This window comes from Euwallacea similis, chromosome 11 (genome assembly GCF_039881205.1).
Source record: "Euwallacea similis isolate ESF13 chromosome 11, ESF131.1, whole genome shotgun sequence".
In the NCBI taxonomy this organism is placed as follows: domain Eukaryota; kingdom Metazoa; phylum Arthropoda; class Insecta; order Coleoptera; family Curculionidae; genus Euwallacea; species Euwallacea similis.
Window position 1 is genome coordinate 3,505,090 of NC_089619.1, and position 27,577 is coordinate 3,532,666.

General features: G+C 34.8%; 3 protein-coding genes across 7 annotated transcripts in view; 1 reads left to right on the forward strand and 2 right to left on the reverse strand.

Annotated features, from left to right (window-relative positions):
* LOC136412107 (uncharacterized) overlaps window positions 1-20,064 on the reverse strand; it is a 38,031-nt gene extending 17,967 nt beyond the window's left edge. The window contains exons 1-2 of one of the 4 annotated variants that reach the window (XM_066395007.1): window positions 19,964-20,054; window positions 19,853-19,903 (exon numbers count right to left, since the gene is read on the reverse strand). The gene's annotated coding sequence lies outside the window, so the exon portion shown is untranslated. Of the gene's footprint in view, window positions 1-19,852 lie in introns of all 4 variants that reach the window. The other 3 variants (XM_066395006.1, XM_066395005.1, XM_066395008.1) reach the window with 3 other exon arrangements.
* On the reverse strand, window positions 10,444-14,824 carry LOC136412018 (mitochondrial 2-oxoglutarate/malate carrier protein-like). The gene is made up of 5 exons (XM_066394873.1): window positions 14,749-14,824; window positions 14,480-14,683; window positions 11,960-12,234; window positions 10,755-10,866; window positions 10,444-10,697 (listed from the first exon to the last, which is right to left on the reverse strand). Exons 1-5 carry the CDS (start codon window positions 14,822-14,824, stop codon window positions 10,444-10,446), a joined length of 921 nt encoding a protein of 306 aa, XP_066250970.1.
* A 4,471-nt stretch (window positions 20,065-24,535) lies between the features above and the next one.
* Window positions 24,536-26,610, forward strand: LOC136412095 (cytochrome P450 4c3-like). Of its 2 annotated transcripts, XM_066394990.1 has the most exons (9): window positions 24,538-24,741; window positions 24,821-24,930; window positions 24,977-25,067; window positions 25,120-25,305; window positions 25,357-25,721; window positions 25,778-25,846; window positions 25,901-25,995; window positions 26,047-26,303; window positions 26,348-26,609. In XM_066394990.1, exons 1-9 carry the CDS (start codon window positions 24,564-24,566, stop codon window positions 26,515-26,517), a joined length of 1,521 nt encoding a protein of 506 aa, XP_066251087.1. In that variant the 5' UTR covers window positions 24,538-24,563; the 3' UTR covers window positions 26,518-26,609. The 2 variants fall into 2 exon arrangements, with proteins under 2 accessions (XP_066251086.1, XP_066251087.1); XM_066394989.1 differs by having other exon boundaries at window positions 24,536-24,741; window positions 25,120-25,721; window positions 26,348-26,610.
* The last annotated feature ends 967 nt before the right edge of the window (window positions 26,611-27,577 follow it).

Here is a 27,577-nt window from a genome sequence, read left to right on the forward strand (position 1 = left end):
GAAGAGATTGGTGAGAGGTTCCTGAAAAGGAAGAAATCATTATCCTTTATTTATGGAATTTGTCATAGACAAATGAAAAATCACATACTTAAGAAATGTCATGAGTTTTACCATTTAATTAAAGAAGTTTTATATCATGAGGTAAGTTTGCTGTGTTACCATATATTTTGTGTTTCGTTTGATTGCTGCAGCAAAATGTCTTTTATTCCCTTGGGTTTTAGAAATGAAGTGGTTTAGCAACTCTTAAGTAAAAATAAGCAAGCAAATTTCAAATTCTTAACTCAAATTCATGTCGAGAGGTAAAATTTCTCCTTATATCTGCCACTATTCAGAAATTTAAGTTGAGCTCTTAAATAAAGAGAAGGAGGCATTACTAAATTTCCACGATTATAGTTAATCGTGCCTACTTAAGTTGGTTTCAAATTTTGAAATTAATTTCTCCTGTAAAAGTATAATATTTTATTATAAGATATTTAATAATAAAAATGTTTTAGCTTCTCATTTTGTATTCAAATTCATTTTCAAGTATGAGAAAACAATGTACTACCTTGAATTTCACATGTATTCTTGAAGGTTTTTGTTTTATTTCAGGTTTTAGTCTTCAAATTTGAAAAGACAACTTTGCAAAACCAAGCAGTTTTAGATCACCATTAAACAATCGATTATTAAAGAAGTCCTGTTTTAATCTGATTTTCGGCCGTATATTTCAGGCTTTCATCACGTTTTCGCATTCAAGCTTGATAAAGCAAGATTACTGCAACAACTTTGAGCTTGAGGGGAGCGATTTTTTAAATTAAATTCAAGATGAGTTTTTCAACTTTTAAGCTTGGATTCAGTTCCATTTACAGAAGGAGTAAGCAGCATGAGCTAACTTGAATGTCAATTGGATTTCTGAAGGTTCCAGCGAGCTTTCAACTTTCAGTTTTCGAATTTGAAATAGTCATTTTACTGCTTAAATTTTAAGGGGTATAGAATTTCACTCGTGTGCAAAGTTTCAATCGCTATGAGCGTGTGAAAGCGAGTGAGAACTACACTTTCTACTCCATCTGTTCTTGTTTATATATAAGGCAGTCGCAGGAAAATATGACTACGAGAATTTCAAATGGGCTTTTCATATAGGTAAATTGTTTGAAAGAGTGACGGACAGCTACCGCTAAGGAATTTGAATAACAAAACAAGGGCAATAATGTCAACTTTATTCCCCTTCAAGGAAGTTTTTAAAGAATTTATTTCGCGGTAAAAATACTTTCAGTGCATATGTTATGTGAGAAAACAGCATCACAACTTTATTTATAGGAAAGTTATATTTTAGCTAACTTTTGCAGACGACGTTGGGAAAATATATACTTGTGACAGTTACATGAGTCTGAGTTGAGTTCGATGAAGTTTATATTGTAAAGCGGTTATTATACGCAAAAAATGTTTAATCAGTTTAAGTACTTTGAAAGTTATTGTCCGCGATCAAGATAGCTTTTAAAATTTTAGTATAGCACCGTTGTCCGCGGTGAGCAAATTTGATATGTATTCCAAACTTTTGAATCTTGTTAGCAATTAATAACTTTTCGGGCCAAAAAATAAACCAAAAATTACTTGGTAAAGTTTAATTTTCCCAAGTTTTGTCGCTAAAACTTCTTAATTGAAAATTGCGAATACCGAGAAGTTAGAAATTGACTCGTTGTAGTCAATGTAATTTGAAATGAAACTATCATTGCCTTAAGACGTTTTAGTGTAGGATTTACTAATTTTAATTCTCACTCCAAATGTATAGAAATTGTTGCTCTTTTCGAAAGTTACGACTTCGTAAATTAAAAAAATCTGCAAGTGGCCTTAGACACCTCAAGCAACCCTTACAAAACCTTGCCATAACTTAACTGAGTTTATATTTCTTTATGTGGTTTATGCATAATAAAACTATTCGTAATCTCATGCGAGCTATTGCACGCACGTATATCTTCTGCATGACAAAAGAGCATAATTCGTGTTCCTTAGAGAATAGAAGGAAAATATGTAAATATCGCCAAAAACTTATGCAAAACCACCCTTTGAGCTTAGCGCACTCGTGGCACGAAATATTCAGGCCTTTCTGTTCCCAGGAAATTGCAGTAAATTCTGGAGTTTATATAAAGTTGTAGTTTTAGTTTTAAAAGGGTTTATTGAGGTATTGTTGAAAAGTTTTATTAACTTACAAAAGCGTGTTAATTATTCACTTTATGTTCATGATTTGAGAAACTGGCGCTATATCATTATTTGTATTATCGCCACTTTACCCAATTTTTTCGCATCCACTGATGAAAGGCACTTTTCTTTTTGACCGATTTTGCTCAAGGTGGTGTCGTTTGATAGGAAAATTCGTGCTGTTTTCGTGCTGTAAAAATTCTTATTAGATATATCGCTTTTCGATTTAACAAATTTATGAAAACTTCATATATGATGTCCTTGATATCTAGGGTTTATATCTACGCTAAAGCCCTTTTCTCTTGATCGATTTTACACAGTCGATATAGACAATTTAATACTCATTTCTATGGTGAAACGATTCTTATTATATCACTTTTCGTTTGACTACTATTTTTTAAACTTCATATTTCGTTTATTTGCATGTAATATCTAGTTCTATGTGAAGAAATTCATTTTCTCTTTGAGTAATCTTGCACCCGTGCTCTTAACTGATAGAAAATTTCACGTTCTTTTTCATGTTCAAGGAATTTTAGCACTGTTTCTGACATTGTGAAAAACTTTATACTTTATGCATTTGGCATCCAAATTCACGAAAACACTTTTCTTGAATAATTTTTCTCAGTTGGTCTAATTTGACAGAGATCATCGTGCTTTTTTCGATTATGAACTTTCTTGTAATACTTAGGATTCTACCGGAACTTTTGAAAAATTTCAAATTCAGTTCGATTGCTTACAGTTACCTGGGTCACTTCTTGAACCGTCCTGACCACATTTGGCCCAAATCATGTAGTTCTAACAAAATTGGTTTGGATGTGAGAAAGCCTTTTCACTCTTTCCATAAACTTTTCATAATAATTACTGATTTAGGAGCGACAAAAATTCTTAAATAGGAAGTACAATGGTTTCATTTCATATGTTGCTCACGAATATTTCTATCAATTGTGATTGGAAATATCGTTAATTTTCCTGAAACGCAATCAATTGGGTGGGCATGTATTGTTGTCCCCGTTCAATCATCATAACGTGAACATACATATATTACAACAAACAATATTTAACTGCCCAAAAATTTCCAATTACACACAAGCAACCATTAATAATTAAAATCAACCATTTAAATATGTGTAATTCTGATGGTCGCCGGGTTTATTATCTTTTATGTTTTATTCGCATTGCTGTAATTAAAATATCGAAAAAGCGTTCCATAAATAGAAACGACTGAAAGTTAATAGTAATTTATAAAGGATATACTGAATATTTTGTTCTCTTGGATTTTTTATAAAACCCGCAAAGGTTTCAATTGAAAATTATACATAAAAATTCAATGCATATATAAACGAGAAATTGAGGGGAAAATGTTCCATACAGGCAGGCTTGCTCTCAAATTTCACTTGCAGCAGCAGCCCTTATCCATCATCTTATCCCGACCAAACTACTACAAAATTGATACCGTTGCCCTTAGGGCTTTATATCAAACATTATATAGCTTCCACACTCGATTAATTTGCCATCTCCCATAAGCTAAACGTCATAAGTGTTTTAGATTGCCCCAATTTAATCCGCCCTATGTCGGAAGGCTTAACCACTTTCATGGTCAAAGCGAAAAATCAATTGAGGCGAAAGGTTCGTTAGAGCTATCCGTAATTGATATTCATCGGCCTAATGAGCCACAAGAGAGCAAAAACTGCGTAATCTAAACGTTGAAAATTCCATTTATCCTTCGTTATAACTTTCGTTTGGAGTGGGAATTTAATAACAAGAGTTTCATTAAACCGTTTTGTGATAGGTAATTATGTAAGATGGATGCGTTAATTAGAAATTCCCTTTTTCATGCTTTGAGAATTTCTCTGTGTTGAAAGTTGCCTTGGAAGAAAGCTGGGTCTATTAAAGGTGTTTACATGAAGCCAGGGAAGAGGCATAAGTACGTGCGCGGAATTTTATATTCTATTATTTGCCAATAAGAAAAAAGATACCTATTGTCGCATTGAGTGCCTTATAAACCTGCACTGGAGAAGAAAATACTGCCTTGTTACCCGTGTTTATCTTTGAAAATATTGCTTTGGATGGGAAAATTTAATAGACTCATCTAAAACATAATTGCATAATTTACGTAAAATGTATTTCTACTCTCTAGCACAATCCGGTATCATGTTCGAAATGAAAGTTCTTTGTCCACGGAAATTCCTGCACATGTTTCCTGAAATGGGGACTATTACTGGGGAAACAACTTTTGGAAATGACAGCTTAGAGGAGGGTATTAATGGCTTTGCTTGGCCAAACATTATAATATGTTGGTCTTTCAGAGATTTGAACAAAGTTAAATCCGTTCATTGTGGTATTTATTCCTTTATATTTCAAACAATGCTAACACTTTTAAAAATCGACAAAACACATACATTTCTCAAAGAAAACATTATTTAGTTATAACGGCAGACTTCAGACAAGCGTAACGTATATGCAGGAATATTAAAGCTTCAATTACGCTCAGATGCATATCCAGGTGATGGATGAAATGAAACGCCTGGCAGAATTTCGTGACGGTGAGAAATAGAGTCTGGAAATGTATTAAGAGTGCATTAGGAGGGTGCAGTTCCTCGAGCGACAATGCACTTCTTGCAGAAAAGATAGATGCTTAATGTTCTAGAAAAATTCCACTTAATCTGACTTGGGTGAAAAAAAATCAAAAAAAGGTAAACATACCTCGGCAGGAAGATTCCTTGAGGTGATAATAATATTTTTTGGCGATTTAAGAGCAGAGGTTTGGCCAAATTGGTTTCAAAAGCTGAATGAACGTCTGGGAGGAACAAGACTCGAAGCTTTTTGCGGTTGGTGAGGAACAACTGCCAGATTTAACCGATTGAGATCCGGGGGATTTCGAACTCAACAGGTTTGGGGATGTTACTCAAGTCAACCGGATTAGTAACGAATTTTGGGATGCTCGTTTACTTGAAATTTAATATGTATAGCCAGAGCTGGGTAACCTGAGGTTACGAACATTTACTCGGGTAAGTGATCCGAATCATTTTAAAACATTTCTAAATTATCATATTGGAAATTATATATTGCTGATATTGTTCTTGGAGTTTTCCCGAGCTAGACGATTGTAAATCGAAATCATAAACTTTATCGATATCAGTTTTGCGTATTCTCCTAGAATTTATAAAACAGTGATTACGCGTGTCATTCATTACAGCAGCAGAAAGGGTTATTTCTGTTTATTTCTCTATATTGCATATTAAGTCACTCCTATTCTACTCCTCCTGATAATTTCCTTTATTTCATCATGCACCGAAGGTTTAGCATTTATGGTGACGCACCTATTAACGTTATATAAGTGCTGCCTCATGGTCGCCATACCTAATGGTGGACTTCCATATGCTTAAGTATAATTTAGCATAATGGGCTTCTGTTGTTTCAACGTAACCCCTTTTGCAACTTTCATTTTTCAGAATATTATAAATTCGACTTGCTGAAATTATATACGTTTAACAAATCTTCATATGATCTCGAAGGATGGTAAGTTTCAAAAAACCACTATCAACAAATCCCTAAGAGAACACTTTTAATGACTAATCAAAATGTAATCCACACCTGTAATATATGTTACTCTAAATGGAAAATGGATTTGAAGCGTCACGTTAATCCATCAGAGCAATTAAGTTTTGAAATTAATCGTGTTTTAAAATGGGGGAATCGTTGGATTTCCAATATTAACTTGATTTAATTACGCTTTCAGCTGACCCACTTTACAAAAAAAAATGATAGAACTGGTCAAACAGGGAGATTTATAGGTCAATTGGAAATTTTATATCTTCATTTCAACTGTAGTTAACTGATGACGTATGAAAAAATTATGGATAAAAGGGACTACTTGAAAGTAGGAAATTTGTATGCGAAAAAATAACGAAAATCTAGCCTAATTTGGAACCTCCTAGTTCTTAGTTTCTAGACCTAAGGAATTTATAGTGGGTAAACAAGGCAAATAAATTCTAGGCTGAAACCTGAAACAGCCCGGGTTTCTATTGCCAAAAACAAACACTCCTTCAGCTCTGTTTAATTACTAACAATCTCGACTTAGTGACAAGAATTCAGTGGAATTTAAACCCTGTTTCGATGTTTGGAATACAAAAACAAACTGTCGCTTAAAATACAAACTCTCAACTAAAATTGAATCAACTGCTGGAAACAACCACAAATAAAATGAATTGAGCTTTTTTCTATTTGTACTTGTCTACTATCTGGTTAAAGAGATGGAACTGGAATAAAAACGTATAGAAAAACCAACTGATTGGAATTTATATTATACTCATATGCTTTGAACTTGAAGGCTTTATAAACCGTTTCCGAACTTCGGCCAACCAGGCGGTCTAAATCAGGGCTTAATTATTACAATAAACAATAAAATCGGAATTTTCCGTCAACTTTTAACGCGTTTCAAAATCAAGTTTTAAGTCGACTGAAAGGAAAGCACTTTCGAGCTTAACAAAGTTGGACGAAGTTTTATCACTGCTCTCGCGAACCGATTTTCTTTTCGAAAGGCATTAAATTAGATTCCAAATCTAGGCTGAGAGGTCTAAAATTTGCCCAAGAGCTTTTGCTCTTGCTATAATTAGCTTCGGGTCTTCGAAAGATTAGAAAGGATTTGATTGCCTGTTTCGCGAAAATTGCGATGTATCGAAATGCGAGTCGAATCATTTTCTTTCTCTTGAAGTGTCCATTAGGGTATGAAGTAATGAAATTGCTTAGCCTATTTCAGGAGGAGTTGATGTTGAAATTATTTGGTTGACAAGGGTATGGTCATAATTCAAAAGCACGTCAGTTCGCTATAGAGATCTAATTAGAACTTAATGACCTTAAGTTTAATGTGGTTATGGCATTCGTTTTTGAATTCTAAAATAACATTCCATACCTCAAAATAGACTATACATAAAACAAATAAAAAATTGAATATATTGCTTAGTTGTATAGCTCCAATTTTCGAGGCTTTCGAATTTTTTCATCAGTTTGTCACCACTAAATTGTAAATTCATACTTGCCAATCTATGTTTGTCAGGCTGGTTTTATACTAACCTGACGAATTTCTTAAACTTAACTAGTCAATCGCACCAAAATCCAATGGTTTTTCCTTCTTTTCTGCGTTAAACCATTTCGATTATTAATCGCCCATTAATACCCACACGAGTTGGTCAAGGTTAGTTCAGATTAGTTCAGGTTAGTGTCGTCTGGATGTCTTTTGATAAAATACCAATAAATCACTGCCTTTTTCCAAAATCAAAAAATCATTCTTATCTACCTCTTCAATTTGGAAAAAGAGTTCTCTAAAGGGTTTTCCATACGTCTTACCTTTTTCGGTTAAGACCACAAGAACATGCATGAATATGAGCAGAAGAGAGTTACAGATCTACAAAACCTATCAGAGACGGCTAACAGATGGATGAAAGCTCAGAAGACTAGGAATAATATAAATAAAATCATCTTGAACTCATAGAACAACATAGGATTCTAAAGTATATTAAAAGTAATATAAAACTTTTGATATTCTCTTTTCCTGTCTGCCTGAAACTTTTTTTTGCAATTCGCAAAGCTCGATTTTGATTCTTTATCATAACTCAAGAGGTACCTTTTTGTAAGCTGTTATTCAAATACCGATAAAGTTAAGGTTATATACTTATAATGAGCTAAAAGTGCTCATTTCCCACAAAAATATATAGCCCCATCCCAGTTAAAAGCGCCCTAAAATTTTCATAAGCCTTTAGAACATCGAAAAACGAGTCTTACTGCCCCATTGCGACCATTTTCATCTAACTGCAGGCCATTTGAAATGGTCTAATGTTTAGATGGTGGGTACTTTGTTTTTTCGTCGTGTTGGAATCGTTAATTTTACTACTGATACGGTCCACAGGGACTTCCGAATGTCTGCACTCGAAATGGTATTGATAGTTTATTTCTTTAGAAAGAGTATTGCTTTCTAATATCTTTGTTTCGTTATGTACCTCTGAAGTTTTGTGACCGTTATTCTAGTCAACTAACTGGTACAGGCTTTTAATCCGGAAGACATAATACCGCAACTGAGCCATAAATTTCGGAACAAATCTCTTAAGCCCCTTCCTAATACCCCAGCAAACACAATTTATGTTCAATGATTTTTCTCTATGGGCATCGGTGCGTAAAAATAATGGCTCCCGCCCCTGATTTTTATATTTTTTCCTCTTTACATTTTAAGGTTTCCAGACCTCCAAGATAAAGGGTGTCCAGATTTTCCAACGATTTTTAATACCGACATTTCGATTGGCCAATCTCCCGCTACAAAAGCTCAGGCGAAATTAAATTTAGGAAAAGCTCAAACCGCTTTCCTATTTTCAGCCACATAATTACATTTTTAGTCGATCGAATGTGACTAATGAACTGGCGGCAATGGAAGAATGGAGCTTATTTGATTGAACCTGGGGAAAATGGATATCACGAGCCTTTGTTTTTAGATATTTCCACTCCTCATCTTCCCGCAAAACAATGGGGAACGAAGGGGATTTATAGCGCCGAGGAGCGGTTTTGTTTATAGGAGGGTGTTTTTACAAAGTGAACTAATTAGAAACCAATTTTTTAGCATTCATCTTGTTACATGAAACGAAGGACTGGTAATGAAGGAAGCTCGAAAAATGCGGCATTTTTCTTTTGAAATTTCAGCCACTGACTAAGGATAATTACTCCAAAGTTTTTTGGACAGGATAGAAAACAGAAGGATTAATTCAATTTTTTTAAATTTTATTATGAGAGGTGAGAGATACAACACACATTTTACCTCCATATATTATCATACAGAACATAAGTTCGACGATCATGGTACCAATATGTTTTAGTTTGGTTGAAACCTGCATCATCTTCAATATAGAGAAAATATTGGCCTAGAAGGGCCGAGTATAGTTAGAGGTAATTGTCAGAACATTTGGTTAGGTTTATTTCATGTGCATGTTCCCATTACGTCTTAACAATAACTTAATCTTTAATATTTATTTAATCAGCAAGTCTATTAATGATGGAGATTAATAGTCCAGACTGTTTAAAGGGCGAGTGTAACGAGCGCGTTAATAGACGTCGAGATTATTAATCGGTATTTTTCCCCTGGCGAAATTTATAATATGACTAATGGAATTTCTAAAGAAGTTGTTGATGTCATAGTACATGAAGATTCAGTCTAAAACATTGCTATTTTCAAATTGAAACAACAGCCTCGGTCAGTAACGGTAGCAGTTGTGCAACTGGTTTACAACTGTTTGAAATTCAGAGCAAAATTGACGTCAGCTTCCCTTTAAAAGCATTTAAAGGGCAGCGTTGGAGGGTGGGTGTCATTCAGCAGATATCCCAACTGTTGGCACTACCGAACAGGGTCATTTACTGAACCTTCATGTAGACAAAGTCATTACATTTGCTTTCAAAATAACTATATAAAGAAAGCAAATACCGTGAATTAATTAATTTCGGAAACCATAAGAGATTACGATTTTCTAAATTGAGATAGCATTTTTAATATTTCTGTCTAGTTCAGGAAGTATTTTTGATGATTAGCACTTGCATGTCCTCGAGAGCAAGGAGAACAAGCACCATTAAGAAGTTTGAAGATAATTTTCTTTTTAAATAAAGTTTGGCAAACGAAAAGGGATTTTTGCAAAGGAAAGTTCTGCTAAAACCTCGATATCCTCTTTATTTGCTGTCCAATGTCTTTAATAAAAATTCCCTTTCTGTACTTTGCTCCATTTAAACACGTCTTACAACGAAGTTTTAAATTAATGAACGAGTCCCGCAGGATCAAAACTAAGTTTAGGGAAGACACTATTCGTGTCGATGAAAGGAAATTGATAAAGAATAGGGAATTGTAATGGGCGTATTCTTTGTCAAGGTGTAACTTTAATTAAAAAATTCAAACTTTTTAGACCATATTTGATATAATTTTGTATCTAAGATATTACTCAGAGAGTAAAAAAATAACCGAGAAATAACTTTTTTTACAAAATTATCAATATCACAATATGGCTGATCTCAAAATTTTTGAACATTTCCTTAAGCCCAATGTAAACTTTTTCTATTTCTCTTTCCTTAATTTCCAGATCTGTCCTATGGTCAGAGTTGAACTGCTCCGTTAAAAACCGAGAGTCCCAAGATACACGAAACACATTGTAAGATTTCTTATTACTAGACAAAATCGGTAAAATTTCTCTCTTACTTTTTGTTCCACTTTTGCTGGCATCCTTTTCAGATTTATCTCCCCATTCAGTGATTCCTGGAAAATCTCCTATAGGCAGAATTAAACTGCTCCAAAAATACAAAGGTAATGATAGTATGAGGGCCGATTCTTAGGTAATAAGGCATAAACCCTTTCCATAGAGTCAGTGGCCCTTCGTTCTTTACTATGGCCCCCAACATTTCTCCTAGGCCAGTCTGCTTCTTTCTACTTTCAGTTTGGACGTTTTGTATTCGCGTTTTTGCAATGTCTATTGGTAAACTGACGGTACATGTTACTAACCCTAAGAAAAATAATTAAAACGTAATATTTTCAGGGGGGAAGAGAGATTCGGTCCGACCAGAAATCATTGAAGAACAAAAATGTAGGAATAAGCCTTCGCTGAAATGTCCCGTTGAGGACAAAACTTGTTTGCTTTGCGAGTAAGTAGCTAATTGGGCAGCGTTAATAACCTGTAGCATTATTGATTCAATGCTTAAGTTTTTACAGGTATAACCAGTTCAAGTAGAAATAGGTACTGTGCACGCGGAAGAAGGACCGCATAAGGTTTAATGTGCCTCCGATAAAGGCTAACGAAGTTGGCTGCAAAGCTAAAGGTTGACATGGGTTGAATCAGTCCGTCCGATGTCCGTCCTTCGATGTTTAGAATATTATCGATTTCGCTATCTTCGCGGCGATGGAAATTAAAAAAAAAAATCAGATGTTACACACAACATGATGCACGTCTGTAGTCACGCAAAAGTCTCAGCTGAATGATTCACAAACCTTAGGTTGCAGGAATCACACCGCCAGCACTCTTCGTTATCGGCTTCTACGTTTTTATTGCAATCAGAACTGAAGAAGAATGAATTCTGAATGAATGAACTGACTGAAGAATAAATCATTTATACTGAACCAAACAATTCCATTACTAAATATTGATTAGACCTTATTCAATTGAGATAAATAATTTATAATAATTACAAATTAATAGTAAAAATATGAAGAACGATAGTAACCAATAATAAACCTAACTACTCGGTATTTTATAATTTATTTAACTTATTTATTATTAATAAAATTAATTAATTTATAACACGGAGCAAAAAGTAGTAATGTAAATAAATAAAAAAAAGCAGTTAATTTTAAACTGATATTACTAAAAATTCTGAATTGGAAAGAGATCTAGTAATGCTAGACTAGCTCCGCCCACTGGGCCGGCCCATTCGGCCGACGTCTCCACTTCGATGCTTAAATTAGTATGGATTTTGCTGCCTTCGCGGAGACGGATTTAAAAAAAATATATCAGAGAGAAAAGCAGCAGTGTTAATAAATGAAAAAGAAAAAAGGTTAATTTATTATTAAAATTTATATTAGTAAACACTTTGAAACGGTGAGAGATCTAGTAACACTAGACTGACTCCGCCCATGTCAGCCGCTAGTCTCTCAATTCACCTTGTTGGTCTTTGTCGGAGGCATATTAACCTTATGCCGTCCTTCTCCCACTTGCACAATCCCTATGTTTCCACTTGAACTGGTGGTACCTATATAAAATGATGGTTTTACCATCGCCCTAGCCATAGTGGCTACAGTCCCTTTCCAACACGTGGTAAGTCCTTCCTCCCTGCAGATTCTTATAAGGGCATCGACGACGTTTTTATAATTCCTCCTTTTCTGTGGTGGAAGTCTGCCATCTGAAGTCATTCTAATTAATGCGACCTCAGCAGGGGTGCCCACGAATGCCCCACACACCCCAGCAAACATCCCAATACAAGTCTTAACGGTAAAGTTGGGGGGTTTATCTTCTCGAGTCAGCAACTCAAAAAGCCACGTATAGATACCTATAGAAAACATTAAAATTGCGCTCAATTTCAACAAAACCACTGCTACGTAATTAATAATAAAACACAACTTCACTTTAGTGGAAGACCTCAAGCAAGTCGCATTCCCTGGAAATGAGACATTCTAATTAGTGAGACCAGGAATAATTAAAATACCTCGCCCAATTTAGGCATCACAAGAGTTATGGAAGGAAACTGAAATTCGGTACTGTACCGAGGCCTTTTCACCGAGCTTTCTAAATCTGGAACTCGGAAGTTCATGTTTAATTATTATTTGCGCAGGTTCTGTGGGAACTTCTAATTAAAAATTTAAATTTGCTTCAGGCCTCGATAATGTTGGTTGTTAATTGTTCGTGATGGATGTAAATCGCGTATTGTATCTCGTCGGTTAAAAGTGCTGGAATATTGCAAGCAAAATTGAGAGAAAGACAAATAAAATAATGCGGAAATATTGGAATGAGAGAATTTGTAATTTGCTGCCTAGTTGGCAGTGTTCGTTTAGCACCCAACTCGGTAGGGCGAATCCAATTTTGAATGGTTAATTGTAAATAACATTACAATATGAAAGTTTTAATTGTAGGGGCAGGGATTGGATCTAACTTGATGAAATATAAATGAATGAAAAAAATATATGGAGCAATATTACTGCTATACATGTTACACTGGGTGCTCCATTATTTGAACTAATTCAATCTAGGTGTGTTCATAAAATCAATTGTTGCCGTTCGTTATTGTACAGTTCCTTCTATTTGTACTCATATTTCTCATGGTTTAGGATCCTATTCCTCACCACTATAGCTCAACAATCTTAAGAAGAATTATTTACCAAAAATGCTCCTTTTGTGAATTAAATTGTTTTTTGTTACACTTTTATATGTTTTGTTTTAAGTCTATTTATTTTTGGTCACTCTATTACTCTTACTATTTTTATTGTTTTCATTTTCCTATCTTTTTATTCCGTTTTGCTATTCTTCATCATTACTGCTTAAAAACTCCAATGAAAATTATTATCGTTCCTTTGTTCGTTTATTAGTGATTTACTTTACTTTGTTTTAAGTTCTTATGTTATTGCTCCTCTTCGTGTTTTTATCTTTCCTCATCACCATGATTTTCGATCACGTTCTATTTTACCTATGAGATTTTTCGACTATCTCTGTCCTTGATTCTTATCTTCGATTTTCCTCGTCTTCTTCTGTTGTTTATTCCTCACCTCTATGATTTCCTTCTCGAGAACCTCGAAAAGAATCATTTGCCATATATCTTTCAAATTCTCTTTGTTCACTTTTTATGTTTTATTTTAGTCTTTATTATTATTCTTACTGCTCTTCATTTTATATTTTTTAATTCTCGCTGCATTGCTTCTCTTCATCAAAATGGTTCGGGAGATATTTGAAGCCACTTCTCGATCGCTCTTTATCAATAATTTATTTATTTAATTGATGACAAAAATGTCTACAAGCGTACAGAAGAAAAGACTGTTATGATAAAACTTCTGTTCCTGGATAATTTGGACTCTATTATGTAGCATGTTTTCCTACGTGCGTTGTCTTTATTGTTTATTTTACTTTTTTTTCATTACGTATAATATTATAAAATAAAAAATAATCCTGTAAAATAACTTTGCTCTATAAGATTTCTGTTTAACATTTTATGCTCGCACGGCACTTTAACGAGAAACTTTCTATTATAACTCACAGCTGCACGTTTCATGTTTCATTTTAAGTTTCATATTTATATGGACTTCAGCAATGTTATACTGACACGTTTTATACATATAAACTTAGTTAGGAAGAACTCCTTGTGATCAGCCCGGCAACTGCACTTGTGCATATGTGCCATCGTAATGGTTTCTTGACTACTTTTATGAAGTTTTCGTGCTCAGGTTAGATTATTAGCAAGAGGGAAGGCACAGGCCCCATTTTAGTTATATTGAAATACCATGAATCCTTATTACAAATTCAATAACATTTCATTTCACCCCTGTCACGTCGTGAGCTGCAACAGCTTTATCCCGTACATTCGATTCAATATCAACCCTGCAAGTCTCGGCTATATGTTAACGGAAATAAACGAAGGGGGACAAAGCAACTCGTAATTTTAAATGTCAGTCATATCGTGTCCCATTTTCCCTACATAGCTCCGAAGGGGGTGTTTTGTGGCACATAAAATCCTGTATGTTGTCAGTCCAATGATAAGCAATTTACAGAGGAGACCTTAATAAAGCATAACAAAGCTATTTACTCACCTAATCTGGTGGTGGTGTACGTAGCTTGCCTTAACAGCCCTGCTGACAGTCCGTTATAAAGGGCTAGAAACCCCTCTTTACGTATGACGGAAGCCAGAAGTTGGATAGATGTTTTATGTTCTCTTGCTTTTCCGCCCTCACCGCTCATCTGCATTCGATTTTTCAGCAAGTCCATGGGTTGGACAAAGCAAGTTCCCAACATTCCTATGTGAGACGACTCAGTTGTAGTATTTTGCTTCATTAAGGCCAATTTATGTCCAAGGCTTTACCTGCTGCCCCTCCAAATAAAAATTTATATTTATTGGGTATTGGCTTCAGCTTCTGGGGCTGTGGTGGTTCTGCCATTTTAAAAGATTTATTGTCTACTTGCTGCTTTAGATTTATAAATTTTGAAATAATGGTCGTTAAAGAATTTAGTAATGAAGGGGTCCTTCCTCCCTTATCATGAGATGTCATGTAAAAAACGATTGGAACGTCATAACCATGTGAGGTCCATGTCAGGTGTAGGTTCAGGTCGGAAGCTGGTAATGATTATATACGCTTAGGAGTTTTTTGAGACATATCTTGGGTTCCAAAATCGATTTTGGTTGATATTTGGATGTATCTGAATCGGAATTCCTCCATCATGGCATACATTTTCATAAAGACCGAACAAAAATAACAGGAAGGGAAGGTTATTTTAGAGTGTCCCGTTGAATCATCCAGAAACAATCCGAGACATCCAGTATACTTCGGTCCTGTTACTTTTCGATTTTATAACAATATTTTCCTGAGTTCTGAAGACGGTCACAGATTTATCATCAGAACATTAACAAGGATTTTCACGTGAGCCCTTGGTAAAGCATGAATATTATTGTCAGTTTCCTACTTCCTCATTTGCCCTCCAACATCTCCCAATTCAGCACTCAAATATTATTTCTATTAATTATCGATTTTTAGCTAAATGCTTACAGCTCTAAAAAAGCGTCTTTCTTTCAATAAGAGACAGACGTAATTTCTCCTTGATAAAAGATAGAGTTTGCGAGGAGCTATTAGGGCTTAGCTCTATTATGGTAACTGTTTTATCGGAGCCAGTCGTGAGCTTCCAAAGGTGAAACTGTCCCGTTTCAAACTCGAAATTGGGGGTTTGAGTCGTTTCAGAAAGAGTTCAGTTTGATAAATAGAAATAAGGGTTTTTAGGATTTAAGAGGGTAGATTATATATCGTGCATCGTCTTTACACCATTTCTAGAGATTTTGCGCCAAGTGGATGATTAGAAGAATACTTTGTAAAAATTGCAGCAATGTTTTCTTGTAAACTAGATACATTAATGTTTAAAGCAACGTTCCGCCGACTATGCATTAATAAGTTTCTTTGAATTATACAAAGTGACTCACTAATGATCTCTATTAACGTATAATTTTTCATTAATGCACAAATTTCATAACGTTGCTAGTGGTTTGATGCGACCGTAACTACTCCTGACCAGTCACAATATTATCTTTAATACGTGATCGATATCGGACATTTGTGAAGATTTCAATTTTTGACACAGACCAATACTTCGGTGGGTTAATGTGGATTTAAACTGCAGTCTGAGATTGAAAATCACCAAGCGAATTGAAGATTGGAGTCAAGTTCGGTTTAAATGTCTACTTTCTGCCCTCGCATGATCGCTGAATCTACCACCGTTTTCGAGATATTTTATTGTAAATTTTCATCAAATTTGGTAGCTTGGCGGATAAAAAATAGAACATGAAGGGAGCTTCAAAGTCGGCTTACGACTACAATTCTTGTCGAAAACATTTATCTAAATCGGATTGATCCCCTGAAAGAAAAATTGGCCAAATGATGAATAAAATCAATTACGGTGTTCACGCTTTGGTTTTTCACACTACTGATTTTCATTCCCAAACTGCGATTTCTCTTCCGCTCCGCTGACTCATATTTTACATTCAATCCCTATTCGAATTTTACACACGTTCGAAGAAAAATAGCAAAGCTAAAAGACTTGTTTTCTCACATTAGCTAACAAATAACGCCTTTATATATCGTTTAAAACTAGCTAATTGTATTCTTTCCAGGTTCTACGTCGAAACCAACCAGTCAATAAAACAAACCACCTCAATTAGCACCGGAAATCATCCTCTTGTGTGCCATAAATCCGGCAGAAACTTCGACTCAAGTTTATTGAAAACTTTACAGCATAACTCGGAATACTCGATAGGATTCTCCTATTTCCCAGGTTTGAATGGGCCTCGAGGGCTTTAAAGCACTTTCTCCAGTGGATATGTGTTCCGTTAGAGTGATATAGGTCTGGATATTTTTACATCAGTTGCTCTGGAGCACTCACCTTTTATAGAGCATGACTTATTGCATATACAGCGAAAAATCGATTTAATGTGCAAGGAAACTAAATTTATGGCCTCGAGATTTTTTTAATTTATGAGAACATTGTTAGCTCGTTTTGGATGATGCTCGACGGTTAATCAAAAAATTTTAGATCACTTTATCAAATATTGAGCCCTCTTGAAAATCACTGGAATGTTCCGAGAGCATGTAAATATTTAAAACCTAATTTTACGTAACACATGCCATAGAACTCAATTCCATTTATTCTCCTATAGAGAAAAGTGCGTAGAAAATGTAAAAATAGAACTTCTCGACAACCAGTGAATACAATTTTATTTCATAAATTTTATAAAGTTGCGACGTGTTTCTGTGACTAAAGATGTTATTCTTAAACCTAAATTGCTCATTTATTAGAGATCCAATGAAGGAGGTTTTGCGTGTGCTTTCATAATCCCGATTGATGCTTTAACTCAAGTCGATTTCGGCAAACTTCCCGAAACTGTTAAAAAGCACCATTTACCGCGATTTGGACCTCTATAAATCAGAATCAGGGTTACCGACTCTTAATCGACAGTGGACACTCGTGCCATGAAGGAAATTTTAATTAAAAGCCCCAGATTGATTTTCTGACCTGTGTCCAACTGTATTTCCCGAGACCCGAAGGTTTATTCCTACAAACTCATTGGCACTAAATCCAATCGTTAACAGATAACTCTCCAGTTAAGATGTCTGGTAAATTGAAATGACAGCCGTTGCGGAGCTTGAGAAAATGTTTTTCTCTCCCGGTCAATACGAGACGTCTGGATGAGGTTCCTAGAGTTGAAAGTTCTTTGAGATTTTGAGGCTCAAAGTTTTGTTAGTGTGCTAGCCTGTGAGTGCTTTATTAATCAAGTATCGATTTTAACTAAATCAGAGAGAAACAAATTAAGAAGTGTTGTTGCGGGATTTTAAGCTTTGCCCTGATTAACTGCATGAGCTCGAATTCGCAGGATAATGAAGAAATATGTTGGAGGTAAATAGATTTGTTTTCCTGTCTAGAAAATTCCTTAAACAATACTGAGGAGGTGGTGTACCACAACACAAAATATTTCTTTGGAGTTTCCCGCTGAAACTCCTATAACTTCTTCAAAACACTGAAATTTAACAAATATACAAGAAGTGGTTATAGTGGCAATCAATATATTTCGTTAATTTGCTTGGGAGCACCGACTTAATCTGGACAGAGTCTCTTTTGCTTTGACACAGATTCGAACATACTGAAAGTTAAAACTAAAAATTTCACTGAATGAACCGTTAGTTATAAACTTACTGGGCAAGTCCATTGACCACAGATTGTTGGTACTATCCATTTCATGTCTGGACAGTTGGTTCGTTTTGCAAACATCCCTAGCCTATGAAATTCTATCTTTATTAGTTCAAGACTTCTAAATTAATGAAGTTTGCAACACTAAGTATTTAGCCCCAAGAGAATACTGAGGATATCGGAATAGTGGGTTAAGAGATGGTGTGAAAATGGTATGAGCGGCATGTGGCACGACAGCTGAGAAGAACTTATTAATTTAGAGAGACATCTGAATCTTCTTGAAAATCATGGAATATGGGATTTACGCACTATTTGAAAAATCCGAGGGTTGTTCAGCCCTCAAATTGGAAATGCTGTTAGTCTTTTGGTTGTCTGATTTAGGGTCGTGGATGACGATGGTTTTTGATGGCGATGGGGGGACTCGTGAAGAAGGTGTCTATACTCTAGAATAAAATGTCCGAAAATATATCTATGTATTATAAAGTGAAATGGAGTTGTATGTTCTAGAAATCGGCACCGTAAATAAAATAGAGCCATTCGAAGTGTGAATTTGTCGCAGGACATCAAAAGGTCTGAAGTATTGCTTGTAATTATATCAAGTTGAAACGCTTGGTGAAATTGATCATCAAAAAACGACATTGAAGGTAAAATGATTAATAGCTGGCTTTAAAAGTAGCTGCCTCGAAAAGCTATAAATTCGCAATAGTACGAATTGAAGAGTTTTCTGGAAATTGAAGCCCTTTTACGACGGCAACTTCTATAACTGGACTAAGCTGGAACCAATTTGCACTTTATGGTTCATTCTCGCATGAAAACTCACATCTCATCGTGGCGAATCAGTTTTAAGTTCGATAAGAAATTGCGAAAACTGTATTTTCAGTTATCGATCTTTGTTCCTATTTTTGAAGCTGAGAATCAGGTTTAAGAGCAACAACGATCTTCTCAGAATACTTATTAGCAGCTACGAAACCCATATCCATCCCCCCATATCCAGATAGAGCAAAGATACCAGTAACTCTTCTGCTTCAAGGGTCTTCTGCAAGGAAGGCTAGAAGAGAATCCATTAATCAACTTTATCAAGGACAAACAACAGCTAAACTGTAAATTCGAAGTGGAAAATTTGGGCTTATAAACTTAAATTGAAAATTCGAAGAACGTGAAGTTTTGTAAATAATGGTATGTGGATGCAAATCAATGCTGTGTATAACACCTATAAAGGCCTCAGAGAAGCAGAGAATCCATTAATCAATACGGCCCAGGACAAATAGACATACTGTAAGTTTGAAGAAATCCTAAACTTGAACACGGCGAAATGTAACGAACGACTAGTGCATGTAAATCGTTGACTATAGTAGAATATCTATGAATTTCTCCGAGGGAAGAAAGAAATCGAATAAACGTTAAAGTGATTAATCAACTCTGTGAAGCACAGTTGATTAACTCCAATCAGCAATTCAAAGCACCGAATGAATTAGATTTGATATATGAATATGATATATTGGCAGATCAATTTATGGACTTGACTTTCCGATTGCAATAGTCGTTGCTTTCCATTTTTATTAGTATAATGGGAGCTAATATTGATTTTTCCATTGTGAATTAATTGCCCTAAGCGGGCTCCGATTTCAGCAATTTTCTGCTAAACCTCTAATAATTTTCACAGCTTCCTATTCAATTAAAATCTACTTTATTAACAATCTAATTGACTACATAATAATCCTAATTGAAGCTAAATATACCTTTACAATTTACACCGATTCCATCTCGAAACAAGCAGAAAACCCAGCTATCTGGAACGAAATTTCCAACTATTATTCGCACGATCTCACGAGGGAGTTTATAATATTTACAAAACAACCAAACTTCTAACTCCGCGTGTTTGTAACCGAATCCAAAGTTCGTACACTGTCCTGGAACACGTCTCACGGAAGGTGAATCCAGACTGTGCGCACATTGGACGCTGGATTCAAGTTCAGTAGTTTAGCGGAACGGCTGGAAACGACGATCCAGATGTCCGTTGCCCTCTTTTCGAGCTAGCCCTTTCATGGGTCTTGTTGAACGGCATTAGGATAGGTCTATTTTTACTTAACTTGTCAGAAATAGTAGTGAATTTGTTTATTTACTTTAATGAAGGTTTCCATCTGGGGGGTCTCCACGTTGCAGATATTAATTACTTTGAAGTTGTACACATTTTTTTAACTAAATTGATGGGAAGTTTCAAGTAGTAACGGCGATTCTGCAGCCTTAACTGCAGAATGCAGACTTTTGGTCAGCCGATAGTTTTAGTCTGTTGCTTAACTGGCATGAAGACGTAGGTGGATGTGCATATAGTACGCAGGGTGAATGCACATGATGATGCACACTGACTTCACTAAATTGCCTGGGGACTGTTTGCGAAGGTCCTTAAACTTAAATATTAAATGGCGCTTTTACAAATTGTTCAATTTTTAATCGAGAAAATTTACCCTTTTTTTGAGGCTTTACACATTCTTCTAATGCATATTTTATCGATCCATTTAGCAGTAATAGTAGTAAATTTGTTTCTCTTTTTTAATGGAGGGTGTGGTGTGGTGATGGATGTTAATATTACAGAAATTAATTACTTTGAATCTCCTCAAAGGTTTTATTAACTTAAAGTTGGAGCAATGATCTCTGATGGATTCTTTAAGTTTAAGTATTAAATGCCGATATTGAAAATTTTTGTGTCTTCTTTCAATAATGTTGTCGCAATTGACAACTGCCTTAAACCTGCGTTTACTGCGAAAGCATATTGGTTTAATCCGAATTTCTGTTTAACTATATTTTAAATGACTGGGATATTTCTTTAAGTTTAAACCTGTACTTTCGACAATTAATAAAAATTGTTTTTATCGAAGAAATATATGATTATACAAGGAAAATGACACTTGAAAATTTTATTAAAATATGACTAATTTTTTAATCATTGATGCGTAAATATGTCATAATATTTCTGTTTATCTGTAGGAAAAAAAAGTAAAATACGATAATAAGAAGCTGCCTAAACGTATTTATTTATCGGATTTAAGTTCGAAACGTGTTACCGTCATTACAGGAAATAAAGAACAATCATCCTATCTCAAAGTGAGAGATTCCACTTACAATATATTTTGCCTTACACAATACAATTTACTCACACCAACAACATTTTTCTTATAAGAAACTCGTTCGATTATTCCTCTCCTTCCCCTAATGTCTGCTTCCTTATTAATGTGGCGTAATTTGTTAAATGAAAACACTGAAGACGAGATCCCAAACAACGAGGTATACACCAAATGACAAGATTTTAATAGTATCAGAATACAACATTATGTAGATTAACCCTTTGATAATACTACTCTTGATTTTTATATTAATTTCTACCAAAAAATCGGAAGAATTTTATTAGATACAAAACATTAATTAACAGATTGCCATTTATCGATGGATATTTGTTCTGTATTGGGAACTTTCTACGATTTCTTGGTCTTCCACCACGTAAGAAATTGTATGCTGTTGTAAGTACTCCTCAAAAATTTGCGGAACAAAAATTTATGATTTTTTTTGTACATTTTCAACTGTTTAAAATAAAACCTGTTAATCGATTTTATATATGTAGTATCGGGTTTGATACTACTGTAGATATAGGATGGTGTTTATATCTTATAATGAAATCACAGATAGGAAAGGACTATAAGTATGCGTTTATTAATGTAAAGTGAACAAAAGAGAGTATAAAGTAACTTGTGAGTTTAGCGAGCGCGGACGCGACTTCTGAGTGACCAACGACAACCGAACCCAGAAGAAAAAAGAGCTTGTACATGCCCTGCAAAATCTTAAATACTAAAACCCATGGTGATAAACCATGGGCGTACCTTGGCTAGGGTGCCATCTGCACCACCCGCCGCATCAAACCGTTACGTCTTAGCTGGGAATTGGAACTGCCACTATAGGGCCAACGGAATCTATCAAGGGCAATTCAAATGCCGACGAAGTATATTACAGGCAGTTCCAATGCCGACCCGGTTTATTGCGGGGATTTTCAACACCGATAAGGCATGGTATGGGAAATTCCCATGCCCCAACTAATGCCCACCAGAGTCGTACCCCAGGGGTATGACTATCTTAAAGTTAATTCCTACTATCTAACATGTATCCAACTTAAAAGTAACACCTATCTACAAAAGACGCGATCCTACATATATTTTCTGATTTTAACATACAGTGACTCGCATTAATATTCGGACACTATGGTATTTGTGGAAATATTAAGTTTTTTGCTAACTTATTATTAAGTAACAGTATTTATTGCGTAATCATTAGTTACAACCATGTTTTTAGTATATGTAAATACATTTTTGATTTTTGAAATTAAATTATATACAAAGATACTATCGAATAAAGAAAACAAGGCATAATTTTACTGTCGCAAAAATATTCGGACACATACCAGGAACATAATATTTGTGAGGAAAATTAATATAAACAAAAAACATATAAACAAATTAATACTTCGTATGATTGCCTTTATATTGTATAACTTGTTCTAGCCGTTTTGGCATGTTTTCAATTATTTTTTTTATGTAATCTTCAGGTATGCGATGCCATTCTTCAACTAATCGTTGTTTTAACTCGTTTTTGGAGTTGATTGGCTTACTATGGACTTTGCGGTCTAAAAATTCCCATAGATTTTCTATGGGGTTGAGATCAGGTGATTGTGCAGGAGGATTTAATACTTTAGGACAATTATATAATAAATACTCTTGGACTAAACGCGACTTATGTTTTGGATCGTTGTCCTGGTAAAATTTAAAATTGTCGCGTATACCTAATTTTTCAGCACTTTTTAGTAAATTTTGTTTTAAAATATCCAAGTACATAACTTTATTTAAATTTCCTTCAATAAATACTAATTCGCCTACTCCTGCAGCTGAGATGCAGCCCCAAACCATTATACTCCCTCCGCCGTGTTTCACAGTAGGCCTGAGATTATTAATTTTTAGCTCTTCATTCTTTTTGCGCCATACCATTTTGCGACCATCGGATCCAAAAATGTTGAATTTTTTTTCGTCAGCAAATATAACGCTTTCCCAGTATGTTTTCTGTTTCACAACGAATTCATGAGCAAAGGCGAGACGTTTCTTGCGATTGACTTACGATATGTATGGCTTTCTTCGGGCTACTCTTCCGTTGTACCCGTCTTTTTTTAATAATCTCCGAATTGTGTCAGGATGCACTTTTTTGCTACTGTACTCTAGTAAATCAGCTGTCAATTTAGGAGCACTCAGTCCAGGGTTTATTTTAATTTGTTTAATAATTTTACGCCTTTCACGTTCATCAATAAGTTTCGGTCGTCCTTTTTGCGGAATTGATTCAATACGATCTTCTTGAACAAATCTTCTAATTATATCACCAACTGTACTTTTACTTACACTTAACAAATTACTGATTTCTTGATAAGATCTGCCTTTAGCGTGATGAAAAATAATTAATTGTCGCACGTCAAAAGAAATATTTTTGCCTTTTCGCCCCATAATATGAATTTTAGTAAGTTATAAGTTTGCCTTCAACGCACTGCATACAACTAACAAGAAAATTGAGTCTTGGATGCATCTCTAATCTTTTACGACCATAGAAAAGTCTGTATACAGTGTTTTTCTATTATTTTTTACCTGCATTGCACCGCACCGCATTCCGTGTCCGAATATTTTTGCGACAGTAAAATTATGCCTTGTTTTCTTTGTTCGATAGTATCTTTGTATATAATTTAATTTCAAAAATCAAAAATGTATTTACATATACTAAAAACATGGTTGTAACTAATGATTACGCAATAAATACTGTTACTTAATAATAAGTTAGCAAAAAACTTAATATTTCCACAAATACCATAGTGTCCGAATATTAATGCGAGTCACTGTAAATGCTAACATTGGTAAACTAATTTTCTTAAAATTCTCAAGTTACCATAAACAAACAAGTGAGGAGCATTAAATATATACCAAACAACCAAAAAAACATTTTGTTATCAAAGTTCACAACCCATGGACTCATTTTTTAATCAACAAATTCCTTGGAAATAAAATTATTCTTTAAAGTTAAACAAGATGTTACATTTGTCTTAACACTGAATTTTATATAATTTAAAAATGAACATATAGGGTGTATCCTCAATTCCCGTTTATTTTGTTTGAACTCACAACTGAGTCTCTCACATTTCAATGATTAGGATTACCTTTCATTATTCGGTGCGCCTCAACCGATTTTGAAACTAATTAAAGAACTTGGGAAAATCGTCGGTTAAAGGCAGATAGTCGCAACTCCCTATACATTTATTTAATCATGTATTTCTGTTACCAAATACCATTTTATCTGCTTTGGTTTAATGCAAAGAAGCCATTACATTATTCATTCAAAGTTAAATTGGCAGCAACAATTATTGAATAAACGGATATGTCGCCCTTTTTTTTTTCACTATCACTTTTTATATTAATATTTTTTTTAATATTTATATATCGGAGAAAAATAACAGGTTATATTAGACAAAATACGTTAATGTGGACGTTACCCATTGCAGACAATTATTATTTTTTAATAGGACATGTGCCCAACTTTTTTGGCTATTCACCAGGTGAGATAAAAGTGTTTTCTCATCAAGTTATATGATGAATTTGATCAATAGCTTATCTCAAATATTTATGAATTTGTAGAAGGAATATTCACCAAACTACGACATTGGATTAAAGCAACCGCTCCCGTTAGCGTAGTATTTACCCCTATTTTAAATTTCATCAATATATCCGACCCAGAGACAGCTGAGGTAACCTACAACCCCCACAATAACTAAAACTAACCCCTTTTATTAGTCTCTTATAGGGCAAGTGAAGAATTTGAATAAGAACTTTGCATATGCTTTTCTTTATCGATGGCTAGGAGATGGTCTCCTTACCAGCAAGCGTAAGTCTCTGACCCCTAAGGGAATTGTACCTTTTATAACTGATATTCATAGGTGAAATTTGGCAGAAAAGAAGAAAAATTCTGACACCAGCGTTCCATTTCTCAATCCTCCTGCAATTCGTCGATGTATTTAACAGGGAAACCAAAAACTTTATCGATTTAATAGAGGGAAAGCACTTGAACCAGCCTGTAGATATAACACCCATCATATCAGATTTCACCTTAGCTACAATGAGCGGTAGATTTAAAAATGATTCAAATTCTCCGTTTAAACTTTTTAACCATTTAGAAACCTCCATGGGGACCAAAATAAATTTGCTAACCAAAACGGGTCTAGAATATAAAAAAGCAATTTATGAACTGGGCTTGGTGGTACTAGAGAGACTTTTAATTCCATGGTTATGGATTCAAGCAATTTTTGATTTATCCGCTTTTCGAAGAGTGGAAAAGAAGAGTTTGAAAGTGTTGCATACTTTCACCACAAACATTATCGCTGAGAGAAGTAAGAATTTTAAGATTTTCGATGAACAGTTTGATGAGAATATTACGAAAAGGAAGTATCCCTTGCTGGATATATTGCTCAATGTTAAATTTAGGGATCAAGGAATTGATGATGTTGGCATCAGAAATGAAGTTGATACTTTTATGTTTGAGGTGTGTTGCGGTAGTTTTCATATTAAAGAATTATATATTCCTAAGTCAATTTATAGGGCCACGACACTACTGCCACTTGCCTTAACTTCACTACCATGCTCTTTGCAGTTCATAGCGATATCCAGGTGTTAAATTTGCTAATAATTTTGGGAGTTTTAGCAAAAGTTTCTTGATTGTAGAGTGCAGTTTACCAAGAAATTGTTAACATTTTAGGAACAGACTTGGCCAATGAACCCACATATGCCAATCTACAAGAAATGTCCCTTCTCGAGAGGTTTAATGAAAGAAACTGATACATTTTCATTATTCGAAAAGTCTCTTTTAGGTGTATCAAAGAGAGCTTAAGACTTTATCCTCCAGTTCCTTTAATCGGACGCAGAACAAGTGATGAAATCCCCACCAAATTTGGAGTGATCCCTAAAGATATAAACGCTTTTATTTACGTTTATGACATGCATAGAAATCCGGACTTTTGGCTCAATCCAGACAAGTTTGACCCATCCAGACACTTGCCGGAAAATAGCCAAAACAGGCATACTTATGCGTACATCCCTTTTAGTGCAGGACCTAGGAACTGCATAGGTAAGATTCCTAACTGTAGAATTAAGCTTACTTGGGCATTTTAGGTCAACGGTTTGCAATGTTGGAAATAAAAGCATTTTTCTGTGGACTTCTTCGGAAGTTCGTATTGGAGCCTGTGGACACACCTGAAACATTAGTGTTATTCCAGGAGATGATTTTGAGGTCTCGCAATGGAGTTCGAGTTAAGTTTACTTTAAGACAACAATTATTGTAATATCTTAAGAATATTTGTATGCATATAAGTTAATGTTATGTTTTAACAATGGCGGTCACAATTAGTTTAGAAAGTTATAAATTATAGTAAATAAATATTGTATTTGGTGGTATCTAATAAATTTAGAAATGCAGTTCAAAATAGAATTTGCTTTAATTGTTAGATAAATATGTATGGTGATGTTAATTGGATGACTTTAAGATTGACTGACTGAGGAGGCTGAAAAACGTGTGGGGAGAGAATTAAAGCAGCGCATGTCTGTTGCCGAGGAGTGAAAATTACTGGACGGCTGTGATAAGAACAATGAGGGAAACCATAAGAGCGAAAGAGACGGAGGAGAGAAAAACGAATAGAGAGCACGAAAACGAGTAGATAACATAAACGCATTCCGAAGAAATGTCGAAGACAGCAAATAAGCCACCCCTCCCCCTTAAAGTAAGGCTTCCCTGCGAATCTGAAACATCTTTAAATTTCGATGAAGTTTTCTATTTCAGGTCAGAGAATCGCAGTACTGGAAATTAAGACATTTTTCTGTGGTCTGCTTCGGAAATTCATGTTGGAACCTATCGATGCACCCCATACTATTGTACTTACCCAAGGCATTGTATTGAGGACTCAGGATGGAATTAGAGTTAGGCCGATACCAAGAAATCCACGCTAAACATGGTAATTTTATAAAAGTAATTAAGCCTATAATGTTTCCTATAACAAGGAGTATTGTCTATAGAAAAGGATATTTCCATTGTTTTTCTAATGAGTAATTTATGATATTTATATCTCAACATTTTATATAAGTAATTAGATCAAATTTGGATTTAAATACTGGAAATTTGCAGCTTAAGGTTGAGCAAAAGTTTTGCGAGTTTCCAGAGAGATGGAGTTTCCAGTCCCGGTGGTTTGAACTGACCTGCAGTTAATCAATTCAATTTCTCAGTTTCCAGCAATTTGGGTATGAATTATTATAGCGTAGATTATGTGTTAGTTATCGTCCGAATTAAAGGGAAGGTAATTGTATGGCCAGATTGACAAGTACTAATTGGGACTACATTGAGCTTTCCTG

Coding starts and splice junctions, on each gene's coding strand:
- LOC136412018 (XM_066394873.1), bottom strand. CDS start 14,824: ATGGCAGAACCACCACAGCCCCAGAAGCTGAAGCCAATACCCAATAAA. Junction 14,684..14,748: donor TTTATTTGGAGGGGCAGCAG/GTAAAGCCTTGG, acceptor CGTCTCACATAG/GAATGTTGGGAACTTGCTTT. Junction 10,698..10,754: donor TTGTTCTTCAATGATTTCTG/GTCGGACCGAAT, acceptor TATTTTTCTTAG/GGTTAGTAACATGTACCGTC.
- LOC136412095 (XM_066394989.1), top strand. CDS start 24,564: ATGTCGCCCTTTTTTTTTTCACTATCACTTTTTATATTAATATTTTTT. Junction 24,742..24,820: donor CTTTTTTGGCTATTCACCAG/GTGAGATAAAAG, acceptor ATGAATTTGTAG/AAGGAATATTCACCAAACTA. Junction 25,847..25,900: donor CAGTTCATAGCGATATCCAG/GTGTTAAATTTG, acceptor TCTTGATTGTAG/AGTGCAGTTTACCAAGAAAT.